Below are 21,811 nucleotides of genomic sequence, written 5' to 3'. Positions count from 1 at the left end.
CCGGCCCGCTTCCTTCTGGCTCCCGGCGTGAGGCACAGGCGTGTGCCTTCCTGATGCTGCCGGGGGTCCGCGCAGTTGCAGACAGGACCCGCTGCCCGGCTTGTGGGGCCCGCCCTGCTCCAATGTCCCCGGGGTGTCACACGGGATTCATAGTTCCGGTGTCTGGAGTGGGGTGGGGTCCACAAAACCTGTGTCTGTAGAGTTCGCTCAGGGCTCCCCTAACATGGGGAGGCTCCCGTTGATGGAAGGGCCACCCTCAGCGGCCACAACTGGGAACAAAAGCTCCCACCTCCTTCATTCATTCCACAAACGTGACTGAAAGCCGTGACCCGGGCTCCTCGAGACAGCCCCACCCACCGCAAGCCATCCCGGGCGCGGCACATTCCCTCTGCCGGGAGATGGGGCGTGATGTGCTGGTCGTCTGATACAGAACGCGAATGGCCCCACCGGGGCCGCCGGGTGATGGCCCCCGGGGGTGGGAGAAGAGACGGCCAATATAAGCAGCTGCCCGGCTCCGTGACTGGCGTGGAGAGGCCGGACCCCACTGGTTTGGCTCTGACTCAACCTTTAAAAGCAGAGGACAGGTCCTGGGTGGGCGCCTGGCGCTGCGGGAAGGCAGCACTGGCCGCAGGGGTGCTCCAAACGCCCCAAGTTTGTCTCCAGCACCTGCCTGACAGCACTCAGGGCCCAGTCACTACACAATCGCAACACCACAGAGTGGGGGCACGGACTGGCTGGAGGCCAGTGGGCCCCGGGCCCCTCCCAGCACAGAAACACAGTGCGGGCCCGAGCTGACGGGACGGCCCTGGGGGAAGCGAGACGCTGAGGTGGACTCGAGCACAGCACCCGGTCTTCTGGCACGCCCGCCAGGACGGGCAGTCTGGCACCCTCACCTCACTCTCCCTCCTCAGGGCCACCACGCAGTGGCAGAGGGAGCGAGTGGGGCGGGTCGGGAGAGCCAGGCCGCTGAACGTCACTCAGAAGTGGTGTCCGCAGAAGGGTGTATTTTTCATGTATGCAAAAGGCTGCCACGTGCTGGAATTAGATTCTGCTCTCTGGGACCCTCAAGAGGGAGAGGAGGAGTGGGTGAAGGTCAACGGAGGAGTGACCACAGCATTGCAGCTCGATAGAAAAGATGGCCTGGGCCAGCCTGGACACACGTGTGAGGGCCCCGCTGGGAAGGCCCCGCTGGGGAGGCCAGGAGGCAGCCAGACAGGCCTGCGCAGGACGGAAGTCGACGCTGAGGCTCCCCCAGCGAATCGCCAGCTGACTGTCCGAATAGGAGAGTCCACTCAGAAAGGACAAAAGACAGCTACAGAGACCTTCAGATGCACCCATCAGACACGAAGTGTTTCTCCCAGCTAAACTGCTCACACCACTCCCAGCCAGCGAGATGGACTCAGGTTGGATGTCTTGGCTCCAGACACCCTCCGACGGGCATCTTTGAGCCCCTGACCCCATATAAACCATCCGGAAATAAAGAACTGAGTAAACAAAGTGTGCACAGAAGCCTGCTTCTATTACAATCTGAGCAACATCGACACTGACACCGCCGTCTCGCCAGTTTCAAACTCGGCTTCAGGTCGATGCGAACCAAATAATTCTGAATGTGCCGGGGCCCAGCGGCCTGGGTGTCCGGGTGTGGGCCGATGTCCCCGCCCCGCAGCGATCACACAGCCTCGCCTGGGAGCCGGGGACTGGCCGCCACCCAGGACCCGGGGGGATCTTCCCGCCAGGGAGAGTGCGAGCAGCTGAAGGCAGCGATGGGCTTGGGGGTCAGGAAGCACGACCTGTCTGACGCTGGCCAGTGATGGCGAAGCCCGGAGTGAGGTCTGCGGCTGCTCGGGAGTCGGTCACGGAGCCGGGCAATCCGGGGCCCGCGAGCAAAGCTATCAAGGGAAGCTCACGGGGCGGGTGAGTGCGGGTCCTCACTAAAATTCTCCCTAACGGACCCTGAACTACTGCCAGCGACTCTGCCCTTGCAACACACCACGCCAGAGTTCCAAGTGTGCAAGGCCACTGCCAAAGGCACTCGCGGAGGAAGGCAGGCACGAACGCCTCTCTCCTCCGAGTGTAGCGTGAAGAGCGTGACACTTGAGCGGCACAGAGCAAAGGCGCAGCTGACGTGGCGCTGAAGTCAGCTGCGGCTCCCTCGCCAAAGTATTTACTTTAAAGGCAGGCACGGCAGGTCTTAGCCCGTGTGGTGCTACCCTCACCAATCCGACGCCAAGAGGAAAGAGCTAAGCGAGAAGGAGAATGTGCCGGTCTGGACCTGGAGAGCTGATCTAATTGAACTGCAGAAATTAAAGCCTTTCTCCATCTGCTCAGCGCACCTGCTGATGGAGCCCTGTCTCAGGTAGGAGGAAATCCATCAGAGACCAGTTATAAATAGATTCTTCTTTCACCTGCTAAAAGCCTGCAGACGAGGTGGGAGGGCCGCCCACACTGGCAGAGAGCAAGAGTGGGGGGCTGCTTTTATGTCGGGGGAAGGCCAGGAGCGAGGAAGCAGAACCCTAAAAAAAAATGGAGTCAATTTCCCAGCACTCATTTGACAACCCAACAGCAGTCGTGGGGCGCGTGCAGAGCCTCCAACCCACGGGCCGGGCAGGGGCCGGGTGAGCACGGCCCTGAGGAGGCGGGCGGGGCCCTGCGGAGCTCCTGCAGCCTGACGCCTCGAGGCCTCTAGCCCCGGCTCCCCGCACCTCCTCACACTGCTGGGGGAAGCGCGGGGTGACGGCTGACGCCAGCTTCCCGCCCGCCGCGGCTGAGCGCGTCTGACACGCGCCAACTGTAGATCAGACACATTTTGGAAATGTAATCGTAGTCAGTAAAATGGTTGCGTGGAAAAGAAAGGCCCAGTCAGCAGTCTCGGGAGGACACGAACGTGAGGAGCCTTGACCACTCCTTCCGGGCACCGTCAGACAGGGGAGCTAAGCGGTGCCCAGGCCCCCGCTCAGCGGGGAGGGCAGGAGGAGCGGGATGTCCCAATTCTGCTTCCAAAGGGGCCCTTGTGCCAGGGAGGGCGGGGAGGGAAAGGGGCACGTTGGCCTCACCCAGGGAAGTGCAGGCTTTGGGGAGGTGGCCAGGCCCCTCCAGAATGTTAAGGGTGTGACCATGACGATGGCCGGCTATTCTGCTGCCTGGAGGACCGGGCTGGGCGCGGGGCTAACACTCGAGGGGGCCGCGGCCTTGCAAGGCCATCACACGCTGGAAGGGGGACTGGAGGCCGCCTGCGAAGCTCTCCGGGCATCGTGTTGGAGAACAGCGTGGCAGCTATCTGGGGGTGATTCAGGCACAGTTCTGCCCACCCTTCTGGCCTTTATCGGGGGGCTGATTCATCCCCAGGCCCGGCCCGGACACATTCTCCACGTAAACTACTGTCACTCTGCTCACTAATGAATTCTCCAAAGGAGAATAAACGCTAAGAAAATGGCAGGCGCTCTCTCGGAACAAAAACTCAGTTTCTTTATTTAAACTGCACATGGGTTTTTCGTGGTTTTCTTGTTCTTATTTTTCCTTTTTTCTTTTTTTGTCCTCACAGAGATCCAGAAAGAGCCAAACAAAGCTCATCTCCACTGACCCATTATCCAAAGCACTGCAAGGAAGTGGTAGAATGCATCTAAGTCAGAGGGCAGGAGGGAGCGGCTGGAGCCAGGTTCGGTTTGGTCACAAGGAGACGAGCCTCAAGGTTCTAAAATCCCAGATCCTTTGTTGACTCGGTGGCTCTGCATGTGGCATTGTATAAAAACAACTCAGAAGACCCTCATCCCAAAGACCCTGGTTCTCTGAATACAGGAATGTCCTGAAGAGGGCAAGGTTCTGTCTACCCACCATCCTTGCGGTTTTTCCCCTACAGACACTATGTGCCCTGGGGGAGGGCGCTGCTGTTCCCTCAGCGTGTTCACTGCTTAGCGCTAAGAGATACTCAGCTATTAAATGATGGGCAGCATTGAGTTCTTGGATGGATGGATGAAGGATGGATGGATAGAAGGATGAAGGAGGGAAGGATGGATGGGTGGAGGATGGATGGATGTGATGGATGATGGATGGATGAAGGACAGGTGAAGGGTGGATGGATGGGTGATGAATGGATGGGCAGGTGGATGGGTAGATGAATGGGAGGGCGTGGGGTGGGTGCCTAGTGGGTAGAGAAATGCACTGAGGGACAAGCAGGTGGTGAATGGAAGGGCTTTATAAAAGCAGCAACTTGCTGATCTCCCAGTCACCCCACCCCAGAGTGAAGCAATGTCAAATAAGGGCATGAACGATGGGGCAGAAGCCTTCATCTGAGCCCTAGAGGCCACCAAGTGCCCCGAGCCTCCACTGTCTCACAGAGCTGCAGTGACTTCGCTCCCGACCGTGGCAGTGGCGCCAAGTGGCCCGGACCGCCAGCTTCCTCCAGGCTAGAGAGGACACAGACAGCAGCCGAGGGTAGCCCCGCACGCAGGACCAGAGGGAAGGAGAGCGGCCAGGAACCCCCTCACGCCACCACGCCCCGCCACCCCCTGGCTTTGTATCCTGTGCGGTTCTTTATTCCGCAGAGTGATTTGGGAGATTAGGTGGGCTTTGTTTGGGCAGGACGGCTTGGGGAAGTTGGGGAATCAGTGCTCCTTGGCTGCACAACAAAAGCTACACAGCGCCTCGGCCACAGCTCAGTCCCACTTGCCCCAACAGTTTTGAGCTTCTCAATTAAGTTATTTTGTTAGCAAGAAGACTGGTTGGGGAGAGGAGAAAGTGCTTACTGCACCGAGAGTATTCACTGGATAGAAACCACCGTAATCACATCAACAGCACATTCTTTCCCAGGGCCGAGAACTCCTGGAGAAGCACCGCGTGACTGGCTGGTGTGCGCTGCGCCCAGACAGCAGAAAACAAACAACTGCAGCTCAAAGGCCGGCTCTCGGGGACAGGGCGCCGGACCTCAGTTGGCCTGAAGTCCAAATGGGAAATGGGAACCTTCGCTCTCCAGATAGTAACCAGGGGGGGTAAAATCCGGGTGTTTTCAAAGAAATCTTAGTCCCACTTACCCTCCCCACTACTTCTGAAGGCACAGATTACTTTACACTAAAATCATCTTTGAAAGTGAAAAAGAAAGCACTTTTTTCCTTTATCAAACATGGACTGTGCCTCGTTCCGAAAGTCACCATCAGGAAAACGAAAAGACAAGCCAAAGGCCGAGAAGATCTCTTCGACCCACACAGCAAGGGATCAACCTACGATGCTGCGCCACAGACTAGTAAGACCATGTGAAGGACGTTCTGCAAAGGCTCCGGAAAGGGAATTTTACGTTGCCAATGTAGAACAGGAGCTCAGTCTCGCAGAGTGGACAGGCACATAAATATCAGAGCAAAGCAGTTCCTGTCACCGGTCGACGGTTTTCATTACAGTCCGAAACTACCGAGAATCAGCAAAGGTGGGGAGGAGGGAGGTGCTGCTGTCCAGGGCAGGTGTCCACGGGCTCCGACACCTGGAAGACCCCTTGGCATGCTGAGGCCAGCAGGCGTCTCCAGCAGCTCGTTCCCGCTCTAGAGGACTCCCTGGAGACCGCAGACGGGGGCAGCGCACAGCGCTGGCGTGGCCCGGGCACCGCTGCGTGACAGTGGCGACGTGGGTAAACCGCACAAAAAACTCCTCACTGGAGCAGGATAGAACAGGACAGAATAGAATCATTTTATATTGGTTTAAAATTCTGTACAATAAGAGTTATCATTTTTATAGCCACACATACGTAATCATACTACAGCAAGTGTACATGACATGATGTGTGGCGATTTCAGGGGCGATTTCAGGGGCGAGAGATCTTTGAAAAAGATCTGAAACAAATACAGCATTTGTTCGGTCTGGGGAGTGAGTGGCTGGGGGTCTGTTTGCTTCACTGGGCACAGTACTATGTGTATGAAAGTTTTTCAGAATTAAAATGTTTAAAAGCATTGTCGCAAGTATATGGGAAAGCCCACAGTGCGCTGGCACCTTCCCCAGAACCAAAAAGCTCGCGGAACTGGGGGCCCCTGTACCCGCAGTCAGATGCCCGCGTAGCCAGCCTGCATGGCCCGCTGCCTCTCAGGTGCTCTCTGTCACCCATCTTTCTGATGGGGGGAGTCGGGGGCATGTCCCCAAGACCACCCAGGTTAGTGAGCCGGCACTGGGACGCAGTGCTGCCGTTATCACGTCACAGATGGCCAGTAAGAGCCCAGCACATCTGTTTTTCTTAAAGCAGGAGCACCACCTACGAGACCTCTAGTATTGACCTAGAGCCAGAGAGAGAGGTCAGCAAATGAAGTCCAATACTTTGTCACTGAAATCTTAACGCGTCCCATCAAATCCACTTCTCCTATTTCTTAGAAGCAGGCCTCTTCTAAAATTAAGTCGCGTCTGATAAAAAGGTAGCTTGTTATTTTGGAGAAAAACCACCTTGCAGAAGTAGGTAATTCTTTCCTTTAAAACATAAATGTTCAAAGGGAAGAAAGTAGAACCTATAATCTCGCTTATTCTCTTGATTTTTTTTTTTTTTCAGTGTGCTCGTAATGTGATCTTATGACTATCACAGGCCAATCTTCGGGAGGCTAGTGCCTAGCAAGGGCTCCGGCCCTAACTTGAGAAACTGACTATCATTAACTAAGTTACCAAACACAGGTAGCGCAGACAGTATCCACTTAATTTAAGGAACTGTTCAAGTTTTCACCAGGAACCACACTAACAATGAAACAGCAACATGACCTCTGGGGAGCCTGAACTTCACCCTTCTCAGCAGTACCATGGCACCGCAGCCCTCCCCCCTGGGCTGCAGATAAAGGGCCAGCAGGAACCTGAACATCTACTGCCCCCGAGGACAGGCAGAGAGCCCCGGGCCTGCCGGCAGGGCGGAGAGCAGGCGTGGTAAACCGCTTGATGTCATGCCCAAATGTCCAGGAAGCCGTCCAAACCCACTCACTCCAGCATCCAGAACTATCTCGTCTTGAGTGGGAAAAGGCAATGGACTGACACCGATACCAGGACCACACAGGAATCAGGAATTCCTGAGGCGATCAGGAATTCTCAGGCACCTGTGAAGCCGATGAACTGGAAAGTCGCAGTGAATATACAACAGGTGAAGTGAGCAGCACATCCAAGCTCACCAGGAGGGCTCAGCAGCCGGATGCCAGAGAACAGAAGCAGGAAACCTTACAGCAAACGCAACAGATACTACCCGACCTGGGCAAAGCAGGGGTAGCAAATAGTCCTTGCCCCGTGAGTGCACGGGAGACCTACACGACTAGGACGAGGTACCTGGGATTCATGTCCCCCGAGTCCCAGAGGGAAAGGACAAAGGAAAGGTCTGAAGTAGTACATGAAGAAATAATAGGCCAAAACTTTGCTCATTGCTACACAAAGCTGAGCAAACCCCGGTCAAAAACCAAAGAAGTCCATGCCGAGACACAGCCCAATCAAACTCCTCGACAGCTAGGAGCGAAGGAGAAGACGCTCGAAGCACTGAGAGGAAAAGAAAATCTCACCTAGGAGGAGCAACGATGGGAATGACAGGTTTCTCCTCAGTAACAACAGGGGCAGAAGGAAGGGGTCTGACATTTTTTAAATGCGGAGGGAAAAGAACTGTCATCCAGAATTCGATAGCCAGCAAAATGTCTTTCAGGAAAAAAGGGAAATCAAGGCAGTCACGGGTGATGGGAAGCTGAGGCTGCTACAAGCACAGCGACCCTAGAAGGGTGGCCGCGGGGCATATTCTCCACTGCAACAGTAAAAACACCATGAAATTGAACTATTAACTTCCACGGTGACGTGTAAAACTACTTCACGTGAGCGGTGCGAGCATTCCCCAACTAACACGCCACGCAAGAGTCCGTACTATAAAACAGTTCAGAGATGAAGAATGTAGTGTTTGAGTTATTCCACAAAAAGGTCGACAGCATGAGCTCTTAGTCAAGTCTGTCACCCACCACTGTCCATGCTGGAAAGTCAAATTCTAAGTCCTTAAAGTCAATTCATGTAAAGTTTTTCCAAAAAGTCCCCCACTATGAGTACTAATACTGTACTAATCCTGTATCCTCTCAGGATATACACCCAAAAGAAGTGAAAGCAGGGTGCATCCAGGTGCCGCTACACCCACACTCAAAACAGTCAAAAGGTGGAAACAAGCCAAGTGCCCGCTGGAAGATGAGTAGATAAATAAGACCTGCTGTGTGCGATGGAATATTACTCAGCCTTAAAAAGGAAGGAAATTCTGACACCTGCTGTAATTGGACGAACCACCAGGACAGGATGCCAAGTGACAAAGCCAAACACTGTACGAGCCTGCTTCTCTGGAACTCCCAGATCATCCAGCTCAGAGACAGCAGGCAGACGGTGGTTTCCAGGCGCCGGGGACGGGATAGGGCTGGGAGTGACTGTCTAACGGGAACAAGGTGAAAAGTTTTCTGTGGATGGGTGATGGTAACGACAGCACAAAAATAAGAATCCACTCCATGCCACTGAAAGGGACACATAATAATGGCTAAGGTGGAACATTTTAAGTGTATTTATCACATTTTTAAATGTTTAATTTAGAAAATAACAGTAACGTTCCCTGACTGTGGACTATGTACAAAGCGCGGTGCTAAGAGCTTTGCATCTGTGTCTTTATGTCTCCTCCCAAAACTCCCGAGGAGGAGAGCATGACGGCCTCTGACACACGAAGACCCTGGCTGCAGAAGGCTGGAGCAGAGCTCCACAAGTGAAGAAGGGAATCGGGACTCTGACTCCGGCTGCCAAGGCTCAGAAGCCCGCCATGATAAAGCACTATTTGCTGACAACGGGTCATTGTTTTCTACGTTGTGGCCACATCTTCAAAATTTCTATGCAATCTACTCCGGTGTACAAAAAATTGAGCACATGAGCCCGGTTCAAGCTTCCAGTTTTCAGTTCCTCCTCACCACAGTTGAACTGATTGTTTTACACGCCCAGCAGAAGATATGAACTGAACGTTTTGGCCAGTAGGACACAGTGACCTGGCTGATGGCAAGACAAAGTATTTGGCAGCCGCATGCACTCCCCGAAGCTCCTAGGTAACACTCTACAAGCCACACACACTGTGCAACGTTAGCATACTCTTAGCTACGGGAGGGGGCCCCTCACCGCCCTGCTCTGTTCTGTCAGGGTGTCTGTACTTCTGTTGAAAACCTATTTCTTCTTCCTCTATCCGTGAATGCGGCCTCCCTTCCTGCTACCAAAAAAACTGCAGCAATAAAGTATTAGCATCGTAAGTGGGTGGGCAATAAACACTTGTTCAATGAACGAGTAACTGAGTAAATAAGTGTGAAACACTGGATGAAGGCCTTTGAGAGGTTCACGTTAAGTCTGCAGCATTATTTGCCTGCACATCCAGGTACAAAGCCAAGTGGGACTTAATAAAGGCATCAAGTAGCAGTTAAATATGAATCCCTTTCTGTCTTAATTCTACTTCAAAGTATTATGCAATTCAAACTAAATGAATGACTACAGAGTTCTTTCACAATCGTTACAATAGTGTTTATCTACCTTAAAATTAGATTGAAATACTAATCTGGAAGTAACTAATAGCCCAAATGGCAATGTGCTTGTAAAAGTAAAGAATGCATCATGTTAAATCTAACATAAACGTGTTTTTAAGAACGTGACAGCACAGTTTCATAAATCTACCTTGTTAAAAAGGTGCACAAAGGACTCTGTGGCACGCAGTTAGCAAGGAACGCCTCAACAGGAGGCAGTTTCCACTTCAAGACAGACAGCAAGCAGTCCAGAGAGAAAGTAATGGCAAGGAACTTTATCAGCTATGACCGTTAATATTTATCAATCTCAAACCCTACAAAACGCCTATAAAATGCAATTTTACCAGCATCAAAACACTTAGTATTTCATAAAGTCTATTCTAATTTTTTGTCTTTAACTTGCGCATTTTTGTGATGTACTTAGAGGATAACTGGACAGAGAGTAGTGTGGCTATAAGACAGGTTTGTTCTTACTGAGTTCGCTGCACAGAAGTCAGGAAATGCGCTGGTAAATATAATTCCTCCAGCTTCCAGGAGAAATGTTCCTAGGCCAACTCAGAATGTTACAGAGTGGCAAATCTAAATGACCAGGGACTTCTCGGGCTTTTGGAAGTGAGGGGAGTCGGCAGCGTGGCCGCCAGACGGTGGCCTGTGGGCAGCTCCTAGCCACCGTCCTCGCCGGACTTTCTATTCGCTGCATCCGCCGCTGGGCGTGAGCACAGCACCAATGACCCTGCGATCAGCTCAAAGCGGAGGACACGGAGCCGCGAGCCGCCCTGCCGGCGCCCACCAGCCGGCCCGCCCCGCCGGCGCCCACCAGCCGGCCTTTTATGTCTGGGCATCCGCGTTGGGAGCGCCGGCGAGGTGGTGGATCAGGCAGTTCGTAAAACAAAGGTGGTCATTTTGGCAGCCCCTTCAGGCATTCAGTGGCTGCGTTCTCTAAAGATCAGAATGCTGGTCAGTAAAAATGGGGGAGTCCTGAAGAAGCCCTAGTCAAACGCCTGCCCGCACCGCAGGGCCGTATGTGTATGTTAAATGCCGCTTCCAGAACTGCTGCTGTGTCACCGCAATATTAGAAAACCATTTTGAACAACTGATTCGTTAAGCGCCATGACATAAAGCTACAGAAAAAAATAATAATTGTGAATGGCTTCAGAAATCCAAGATTACGCGCTCCCCACAAAGCATGTTGGGGGGCAGCCTTTCCCACTGCCCGAAGGGTGAGTGTTCTTGGGGACGCAGACCACCTCCCGGATTCTTGCAGCACAGAAGACAGCGAGGAGCTCAGCAGTGCTGGGATCTCAGCAGACGCCCCACCACCAGACGCTGCGCGGTAGCCACTGCGCCCCGACCGCCAGAGGCCCGGGGGGGCCGCCCCCGGCTCGCCCCTCACAACGTGCTGACCTCGGCGCAGAAGACCGCAGCCCAGGCCTGGCGGCGAGCACGCCGTGCTGACAAACCCCGCAGAAGGGGCACGTTCCAGGGAAATGCCAGGTCCTGCTGAAAAGAAAAGCGGTGGGCTTCCTACGTTTTCCTTCTATGAAAAACATTCTGAGAGACCCAGGCAGCTGCCATCGGTTAATGACACCACCTCAGCAACTACAAAGAATGGAAATGTCTCCGAGTATCTCACACGCCGCGCTGCTGCTGCTGCGCAGCCCAGAGACTGGAATCTCTGTTCTCTGCCCCCAGTCGTTTCTGCCAGCGTCGTAAAAATCACCTTTTATCATTTTGCCTCACAATGAGAATCCCCTAATCACACACAGCTTGTACACACAGACACCTCCCCACCCACCTCCCCACCCACCTCCAAAAGCTGGTGCAGAGCAAAGGCGCACACCAACGACCAAGCTCACGATTCGTGTCTGCCCTTCAAGCGAAGTCTGGGGTGCTCAGCTCGCTCTGGTCCTGTGTTGTCACTCATGGCTGGGGAGGCGGGTGAGGACAGCAAGGAGCAGCAGAAAGCAGAGCTGTTGCTTTAAGAAAACGTTTTCTTAAACACACGGCCAAAACAACTTTTACTCTGACTTCCTGGCTGGGTTGCACAAAACCTGAGGAAGACTCCTGGAAAAAGTGGATGTCTAAAGCGGGAAAAGAGAAAGAAAGAAAAGAAAATCTAAAAACTTACGTTCTGAACACAGTCCGAAGGCTGTCTGATTTGATTGGAAAGCAGGTTTGTATTGATGAACAAACTTTATTTTGTCGAAAATGAATATTGCCTCTAGTCAGAAATCTGCCTTGCCATCTTCTCTATTGATCCTGTCTCATGGCATAACCATACATGCAAAACTGCAAATACAGAGTTTCCCAAGCGCACGGACACTGTGGAGGCTTCATTTTGCAAAAGGCTTTTATTTCCCTTGACTCTGGTGACTATACGTCATTGTATGTACCAACACTTTCAAAGAGCCCCAGAGACTTAAAAAAAACTGCTAAGTTTGAGAACCGAAAAGTTCTGAGTTTCTCTGTACCCCAGGACGGTTTTCTTTCCTGAAGCTCAAGCCGAGAAAGCAGACAAAAGAAGCTGATTTGACTGAGCAGTGCCAAGTCTTGCCTTTTTTTCTTCCCTCAGCTCTCCCTCTCCCTCTCTGTCTCTCCCTCTCTCGCTCCCCCCTCTCTGTCTCTCCCTCTCCCTCCCTCTCTCTGTCTCTCCCTCCCTCCCTCCCTCCCTCACCTCCCTCCCTCCTTCTCTCCCCCACCTCACTCTTTTGCTCCCAGTATGGCAACCTTCCGAGCAGGCTTGGCGGAAGTCCAGCCTGTGCCAGTCTGTCTGAATTCTTGTCTCCAAAAGATGTCCTTTGCGGATCAATTAATACATCTGAAAGCAGGAAGCTGCGGCACGACACCCAAGCCCTGGCACGGACGGCGGCGGCTCCTGCCAAATCACCTTACAGACTCCGCGGAGTCCCACCTTTCATCATCATCACTAACATGTTCCCGGAGCAATGATGGAGGACTCAACGCCGCTCACTGCTCAGCGCTGAGGACTCTGCTCCCTGGAAGTGTCCAGATGTGACTTGTGCACAACCTGCAGGAATAAAAGCTCTCCTGCGAGAGGAGATGTGTGTAACTTTAATAAGCGCCACAGACTCGATTTCTTTTTCTAAGACTTGCTTTTCCTTGTCCTGCTGCAAAGAATCATGGGATGGAATAGGAAAGGAGGCATTAAAATGAAAACTGCATGCCCAAATAAGCCACGCTTTACCCTATGGGAAAAGAATGTCGCTCAGATAGCAATTCCTAGTTTCAAGGAACGTTACTATAAACTGTACCTATGCAAAATGCTGCTGGAGATGAAGGGCGTGAGGGGATGCTTTTCAAAATACAAGTGTCAATTAAGAGGGAGAGAAAAAACAGGGTGGTTTTACTAAAATTAAGCGTCTTCTCATATTTTGAACCTCAAGTTTCAACACGGACACTTGTTTACTAAGTTCACCGTGGCACAATAGGATAAGCATAAATAAATGCTATCTATCTTTATTGGTAGTGTGTACATTTTTTGACGCAAAATAGCCTGTCTGTGCGTCACGTATCTATCTGGTTAGAAGCCATTCTTATCTTGGATGACTGGAAATACAGAATAGCCATACCCTAAAGTCACTCTGATGTCACAGGAAGAAACCGGAATGTGAGGTGAAGAGCCTAGGCTCTTGTCACTTTCTAATCTATGGGTCACAAAGAGGATGCAATTTCTCAAATTACTTAACCTACAAAACCTTCACTTTGCCCGTCAAAAATAACATCAGTGACTTCCTCCTTTGCACTCCTCAAGCACTCTGTTTATACTCAGCATCCCTTCATTTTAATGGTGCAGTGCTTAGCTGAGTAGTGTCCTCTACCCACCAGAGATGCCAATTCACAGACAGATGGTCTCGCAGAGTCTTCTACGTGCATGACTATGGGGATGGGGCGCATGAATATCACTCTGAAGAGCTATAGAAGGGTGACATGCGGTCATGAAAAGCAAAGCCACTCATTACTAGATGATGAAACTGGTAAATCAGAGACATGAAAGAGATAACATGGGTTTAACAAGAATTCAATCCAAGCACTTAGCAGAAGTACCTCATTTTATCTCTTCAGATAGGGATGATAAAATATGGGCAGGATCATAATGATTTATAACTTACAACCAAACTTTTGAAAGCTAAAGACAGAAAATCTTGAAAGTGGCAAGAGAGAACTGACTCCACATGTACAAGAAGCCTCACAAAGGTCAACAGCTGATGGCTCAGTGGTAGCCATGAAGGACAGAGCAAGTGGACTGCATACTCAGTGCGGAAAGAAAAAGCCATCAATCAAGAGTTCCGCGAGTTCGTATCAGCAAAACTATCCAAACACCAAGACAACATTAAGTCATTCACATATATACAAACCGAGAGGCTTGTTGCCAGCAGGCCTGCCCTGCAAGAAATACTCAAGGGGCACTTTCTTCCAGCTGAAATGAAAGGAGAACTTGAATCCACATGAAGAAACAAAAGAATACAAGTGAATAACTTCAGTAGTAAATATAAAAAGGTAACATGCTATTTTTCACTAGTAACTCTTTTCTCTAATCTGAGTTAAAGACAAGAAGACAGCATAAAGCAGCAAGCACAGATCAGTGTTCCCGGCACCCGGGTCTGAAGATGTGATCAGTGACAAGCACAAGAGGGGCTAGAGCCACGGGAGCACCGGCTCCCGTGTGAGATAAGATGGTTTCAATCTCAACAGGATGCTGCAAATGAAGATGTCAATGGAATGCCCAGTGGCCATTAAGTAAACAAGGGAATTACCAGAGAAAAAATATTTATTTAACACAAAAGAAAGCAACAATGAAAGAACAGAGAACAAAAAGGTAACAAGATGGCTGAAGTGCGTTCAAGTTCATCAGTACGTTCATTAAACGTAAATGAACTACAGGCTCCAGTTACAGACAAATCCGCAGGATGGATTCCCTGATCCAACTACATACTACCTACAAGGGAAATACATAAGAGTCAGAGACACAGATAAATTGAAAATAAAATGAGAACAAAATACTAAGTGAAAAGCAACTGAAAGAGAGCCCAAATGGTTATGCTAATCTCGACAAGATATAGTAATAAGAGCATAAATTAACCCAAAAACTATGTTTGTAAACATATTTACAGAGACTCTGACACATAAAGCAAAAAACGAAGGGAGAAGCAGACAACTTAATAAATAGAGAAGTCCAAGACGGTTGCAGATTTTAACAGCACACTTTCCATAATGAATGGTAAAATTAGATTTCTTTTAAAGATTTATTTATTTGTGCACACAGAACTGGGGTATAGGCCAGAGGTGCAGGGGGGTGAGAGGCTTCCCCAGAGACAGAGCGGGGAGCAGAACAGGCAGATGGACGAAGTCCACTGCTGAGGGGCGCGGCAGGAGCACAGAGGTCTGCCGCGCCCTGGGGTCACCTCTGGGGCAGGGATCGAACGTTTGCTGAAGTGGCTTTCGCTTCTGAGTGCTGTGCTTTACCCAGCTGCACCACCAGGGAGGGCCCATAAAATAAGACTTAAGAAATAAAAAAAAGGAAGAGTGCTTGAACAACTAAGACCTGACAGACATCTACAGAACACTCCACTGAACAGCAACAATGGAATGCATATTTCTCTCAAATGGACACAGAATGTTGTCCAGGAAAAACAGTACATCAGGTCACACAAAAAAAACCCTCCATAACTTTAAAAGAACTGAAATCCTACAGAGTATTTCCCCAACCACAATGGAGCAAAAGTTGAAATCAAAAATAAGAAAAGAAAACCGTGAAAATCACAAATACATGGAAATGAAATAACACTCCCTAAAGAAACAATGAAAAAATAATAGTTGAGATAAATGAACCAGCGAAAAGAAAATCAGACAAAGACACTGTGAAAAAATTATGAACCAATATCACTCATAAACCTAGATGCAAAAATTCTGAACAAAATACTACAAACTCAATCTAGCAACATGATCAAAGCCCCAGGAATGCAAGGATGGTTCACTACCGCAAAGTCATTGCTGGAGCAGCCCTATTAACACAAGGCAGTACACACCTCACTGGGCGTCTTAATAAAGCCCTTGACAAAAACCCGATCCTATCCTTGTATTATTAACGAGTAAAAAACACCAAACTAGGGTGAGAAGAGGAACTTCTCAACCTGCGAGAAGCCACCTATGGAAAGCAGCAGCAAACATCATACTTGGCCGCTTCCCGCTCCGGTGAGAAACGCCGCGAGGGTCTGCTCTCTCCGCCCCTGGCAACGAGGGGCCGGGCGGCATCACACGAGAGAGAGAGCGAGAGCGGCCGCCCACACTGCAAGGGGCCATGAAGACGCCGCTAGCTGTGCTCGACGCCACCTCGAATACAGGCGCCCTGAGGAGTTCACGCACACACGGAGACGGCCAGAACCGAGAAGCAAGTGCAGATACAAAGCCACACGCAAAAAATCGTCTGCGTTTGCCTATGCCAGCAATAAAAGTCTGAAAAGAAAACTAAGAAAACAATTACATTGGTAAGAGCCGCCAGAGGAATTTTAAACATAAGTAATTAATTTACTCAAAAAAGTGCGAGCCTGCAGCGCTCAAGCCCCGCCCGGCCGGGCGGGAGGGGGACACGGGGGACACGCAGAGCGCCGACTACCTCAGCCCGTGGCGTCACAGCCCTGCCCGGACCCCGCCGGCCTCTTGCAGCCACAGACAGTCGCTGGTGTGGGAGTAAAGGGGCCGGCGCAGCCGAGCAGGGCTGCAGTCCGGGCAAACGCAGTCCCACTCGGCTGCTGCGGGAAGCTCCGTCTGGGAGAGCCCCAGGGGCAAGTCAGAAACCACCAGCCCTCTAGAAGCCACTTCCAGAACACTGCAACGGGCATGCGACTCCTCGGAGGCCTCCCGAAGTCCTGCTCTTGCACGTTCTGTGGGGCGCAGCGCCAGCCTGCCAAAGGCGCACCGCGTGACGCCCCCCTCTGGCCCCTCCGCGCCTCCTTTCTCCTCTCCATCTCACCGTCACAGGCATCGCCTACACGTGTTGGCTTATCACGCCAGTGTTAGCCCCGCACCTGATTCCAAACAGCGCAGGGGCAGAAGCCACAGTGGACACAAACGTGAAGTCACGACGGGTGTCGTCCTGCGTGAGTGACAGGTAACGAGCACGCCCTCGCCCCGAATCACCCACTCCGCACCGACCTCGCAGGGAGACGGCATTACGAACGCTCCAGAAGAGGAAACAGAAAGAAGCCACGTGCCGTGGCCGGACCACCAGCCCTGGGTCTCGAGCACAGGAAAGTGACACAGCCACTTCGGGCCATGGAGCTCAGGAGAAGGAGCGACGCGGGCAGCCTCGTGCCCCACGGAGCAGCCCGTGCTGTGGTGAAACGCACCGAGGCGCAGCCCGGCCAAGCCGGAGCTCCTGGCTCTTCCCAAGACTCATCCCCCTCAGCCTCCGCTGCGCTTCCAGCTGTCGGCCAACCACAGCATCACCCTTGATTCACCCGGCGTCACCCCTGGAAACGCTGCGAGGAGGGAGGTGACACCAAGTGGTGGAGACACTGGAAGCCGGGGGCCTCAGATGTTTTGTGGGGCGGGAAATGGTGCCCGCCTGGCAGGGCTCACAAAGTCCCACCGGCACTCAGCCCAGGAACGGGGGCTCCCGCTTCCCCTCCACGCGGCACCAACACTGGCACACACTGAGGCGCCCGCCTGAGCCCTGCAGCAGCATCTCCTCAAGGCCAACGCTGGATGCAATCAGAGACCAGCGCGTGGGGCGCTGAGAAGCCAGCGACGGGCTACCTACCGCCCTGTGCAGCAGAGGGCACACGTGACTGGCACACGTGACTGGCACACACCTGCAGAGGGCACACACGACTGGTGCACATTACTGGCACATGTGACTGGCACGCATGACTGGCACGGGCAACAGAGGGTGAGCTCAGAGCCGCCGCGTGAGAGAAGCCTCAAGGCAGCGATGACGATCGTAGGCGCCTCTGAGACGCAGTGAGCTGACACCCCAGCAGCACAAAGCAGAGGCTGGCGCTGGAGGGCTGGGCTGGGGTGAGGGTCCAGGCAGCAGAGAGCTCCGAGGTAAAGGCAGTGCTGAAGCCTGGGGGTGCGCAGCTTCCACGCTGCGTGAACTCATTTAAGACACACCCAGGGGGCCCTCCCTGGGGGCGCAGCGGGCTGGAGCGCTGCACTGCGGAGCTCAGCCGAGCTGTGGCCGCCTCAGTGCGAGTTTGATCCCCGCCCTGAGAGGACCCACAGGGCGCGGCAGACCTCTGCGGACCCGCCCGCTGCTCCCCTCAGCAGTGGACTTCGTCATCTGCCTGTTCTGCTCCCCGCTCTGTCTCTGGGGAGTCCTCTCACCGCCCCTGCACCTCTGGCCTGTACCCCAGTTCCGTGTGCATAAATAAATCTTTTTTAAAAATCAAGTGGTTGTTAACCTTTACATTTAACACTTACCAGTCACAACAGATGAATTCAATGGCACAGAAATGGTATCTCAGTGCAGACACGCAGCAACTGAAGCCGTCAGCAGTACTCACTGCGGGCAGCCACTGCGCGGGCCCTGGGCGCCGGGCCCTAAAAGCGAGCGACGCTGCAATGACTGAGCCCACCCAAGGGGCTTCCAGTGGCAGAAGCCGGACACGTGCTCGGAAACAGCCGGCGAAACTGCAAAGCGGAGTGCCGAGGAGGCGGGGCAGCCGGCACCTTGTCACAGTCGGGGCCCGGGAGGGCCTCGCCGGGCCTGGACCGAAGCAGGGCCCACCCGGGGCACCCCAGGGGTAAGACCAGAGGCGGGAAAGTTCGGAGGGTCAGCGACCCTCACCAGGAGGAAAGCAGAGGGCCCGGGTGCTACCCCCGACCCCAAAGGTGCCCAAAGGGTCCCGGGGCTTTCCCCAAACATCGGGCGTCTGACCGCGCTCATGCGCTTTGCCGTGCTTGCACTTAGAGTCGGTTTGCTGTGTACTGAACACCCTTTAAGCTCACTTCTTTCCAGCCAAGATTAATTTTTAAAGAAAACTTTACATAGCAATGATAACGTGAAAACCAGCAGCTTTCTTTGCCGAAGTGGATGTCACTAAACTGCCAAGGCCTGTCTTGGCCCCGAGCCGCGCCGGCCGTGGAGGAGAGCACGGCAGTGTGGGGGTCACGCAGCACCAGCTGCTGCTTCGCCTCCCTACTCACAGGAAGAAGCTCGTTATTTTCCCCCCTTATCCTGAAGCATCTGACATCACGGTCTTGTGCCAGGAGCTCCACGTTTTGGGAACCGCTGGCCTGAAGCAAACCCTCCACGGGGCTGAGTACAGCTACTAATATTTACCCAGCACGTACCTATGTGCCAGGCAGTCGAAACACCTTGCTTTACTTACTTAATCATCGCCGTGATACCTACTTCATGGGGCAGTATCAACCCATCTTTCAGGCCAGGAAACTCAGGCACGGAGAGCTGAACAGACTTCCCAAGGTCACCCAAGTCTCCAAGGTCATCCAGTTCATCACTGGCAGCGCCGGACCCAAACCCAGTAGGTCAGTCTGTCAGCGGCTGCGCAGAAACAGGCTGGCTCTCGTGTGACGTGACACGCGGGAGACCACCTGGCTGAGATTTGAACCGAGGAGACGGTGCCTTCGCCAGGCCCCGGCCACAGCCTGCCAGGCCTGTGTGGTTGCTTGCCATTTGCTGTGGGCAGCAGAGGGCAGCAGAGGGCTGTGGAGCGAGAGGGGCAGGGGCCGTGCGGGCCAGCAGGCCTGGGGAGAGGGCAGGGCGCGACCCCACTGCCAAGGGGAGGGCTGGGCGCGGCTCCCAGAGGGGTGAGCCTGGGCCAGTCGGGTGTGAGGGAGCAGCAGGAGGGACCCCCGCCTGCCGGGCCCTGCCCACACTCACACGTCCTCCCCCAGTGATGTCAGGACACCACCTCTATTTGTAAAGGGATTTCAGGCTTGTCAAGCTGCAAAAATGTGGCCACACCTCAACCCAACCCTCCTCTTTTAAACTCAAAACTTTCTCTTAGGGTGGTATCTGAATCTCAGAAAGTGCTTTTAAATGAAAACTAGGAAATAATTCCAAATGCCACTTCCTAGCCTCTGACAGGTCTGAGACGTCTGAATACAGACACCATTATCGCTGCCATCACACTGTTTCATTACCTCAGATCTGCTAAAGCCACTGAAAGAAACAGGGGCATAGACAAGACAAGGTAGGGACGAGGGGAGGAGGAGGCGGGGGGGGGGTCTCCCCAGAGAGAACCGCCTGTGCGTGCTTTAAAAGAAAGACGCAAGGGGTTAGAAACAATTGATCCAGAACTGCCCAATTTGATGCTTAATTCAGACTTCGTTAAATGAAATGAAAAATTAGACGTAGGTCTGTAATTTACTCTCGGAAATACGTGATTTCTTATTTCCCAAGAGAAAAGCTTTAAGAGCATCAATAGATTTCTCTAGATATCAAACATCTCTCCACTGTTGTGATAAATTATATTTAGATCAAAATCAGGTGGATTAAATTCCCCTTCAGATGCCCAAGAGATTTTTTAAAATACCAGAAAATGTGTCACATATCTAAAAAACAATATTTTATCCTAATACCTTCCAGAAAATGTCTCCCCATCAGCGTAATTAGCCAGGAAACAAAAACTAACCTGCGTTTTAGACTTACCAAATTCAAAATAACTTCTGGAACCTAGACTAGCATTTGTTGGCGCTAAAATGAAATTCGTAATCTTTGGTCTCCTTAGAGCCGCCTGGGGTTATGGCCGGTACCTTTTGGGTTTCTACATGGGAAACAATATACCTGAATGGTGGGTTGGGTAGGAACATAATTCCAATGCGAAGCACGCGACAAGCGCATGGACACAGGTGAGCACTTCCAAATTCTTGGTCAGTGCCGCCTTTGTCACCGCCTCGTCTTGCGCTCCCATCTGCATCTCTGGCGTTTCTGTCTTCCTGACTACGCCACAAACGCCGTAAGAACAGACATGACTCCTGAAGTCATTTCTGCTGAGCGCCTACCAGGCCCAGGCACCTGTAGCTGCCAACGTAAGAAACGAGAAACGACAGTCGGGCAGGAGCAGCCCTGATGCCGCAGAGGGGCCGTCCAGCGGGCCGGGCGAGAGCCCACACTGGGACCAGAAGCATGCGTGCCCCACGGAGGCCAGCAAGCTGGGTCCCAGTGGACGCCGGCCGTGAGTCTGGACGCTGCGTCCCTCACGGGCTGTGCTGGCAGGACAGCGCCAGGTGGTCTTGAAGCGCCCCAAAGGCCGGGTGCGCTGCCGGGCCTGGCTCCCCCTCCCCCACCTCCACCTGTAAGCTCCACGAGCTGGGCGACCCGACTGGCTCGGATGGGGTCGTTGGCGAGGCCGCCTACAGCCAGCCAGACAGGGACAGACGCCAGGGGGCTCCGGGACCTGGGTGCCGGCACCCTCCCAGCTCCAGCACCCGGGGTACCGGGCTTGTGGGGGCGCATGTGCTGCACAAAGCCACCCCAATGGCCCCCAGCAGGGAGGGAAAGGGGGAAGGGGGGAGGCAGGGAGGCGCCAGAGGGGTGGGGGAGGAGGAGGAAGGGACGGAAAGGGATTCTGGAAACAGGTTCAACTCCTCCTCTGCCCCCACCCCACTCCCCGCAAAAACGGGGCCAAAATACCTACTGGGAAACAGCCAAGAAACCTTCCCACACTGGCCTTCTGAACCAGCTCTCAGGCGAGCTACTGTTTCGGTGTTTGATTTCCTACGCTGCTGCTGGACACAAGCCCACCTGGGCTCACGCCGGCCCTGCACGGGTCGAGACGGAAGTGAGGCAGTCAGCGAGCGGCAGAGGCTGGGCGCCGCGCCCCCAGCGCCGTCAGAGGCCCAGACCCGGCCCTGCTGGCGCTGAGGCTGCAGAGTGCCCAGGCAGGCTGCCCGCCGGTGCCAGACTGGTAGTCAGAAGCCTGAAGGGGGTCAGGAACTCAAAGGGGCACAGGCGTCAAGAAGGTGGCTGGGGAGCCCCAGCGAAGTGACCACACAGGGCCGGGCCGTTCTCTGCATACCCTCTGTCGTCTCCCTTCCAAATGCTAGTGCTTTGGGCGGCTGCCCCCTTGAAGAGCAGCCGTCTTGGGGGGGCTAGCGCGCTATTTCCTTTCCTTACAGCCAGGCTGTTGAAAAAGGTGGGCATCCCCCTCACCCGGGCCCCACTCCCCACTCGGCAAGGCCTTTCCCCCCTTCCTTCCTGGGCGCCCCCTGCCGCCCACGTGCGCCTTCCTCTGTTCCAACTGCTGTTCCTGTGTCTGCTGGGGGGCACCTGTCCTCCAGGGCTGCACCCGAGGACCACAGAGCAGCTCAACGGGGAGACTGGC

At 53.3% G+C, this 21,811-nt stretch overlaps 1 protein-coding gene across 1 annotated transcript in view; it reads right to left on the bottom strand.

Annotated features, from left to right (window-relative positions):
- The window catches only part of MSRA (methionine sulfoxide reductase A), a 130,234-nt gene extending 109,815 nt beyond the window's left edge, over nt 1–20,419 (bottom strand). Inside the window, exon 1 of the mRNA XM_012724811.1 lies at nt 20,272–20,419. Coding sequence (XP_012580265.1) covers nt 20,272–20,404 — 133 coding nt within the window. The 5' untranslated portion in view covers nt 20,405–20,419. The remainder of the gene's footprint in view (nt 1–20,271) is intronic.
- Nucleotides 20,420–21,811: the final 1,392 nt, after the last annotated feature.

Source organism: Condylura cristata, unplaced genomic scaffold (genome assembly GCF_000260355.1).
Source record: "Condylura cristata isolate star-nosed mole 26May11 unplaced genomic scaffold, ConCri1.0 scaffold00014, whole genome shotgun sequence".
NCBI classification, from domain to species: Eukaryota; Metazoa; Chordata; class Mammalia; order Eulipotyphla; family Talpidae; genus Condylura; species Condylura cristata.
This window is presented reverse-complemented; position numbering and strand designations above follow the sequence as displayed.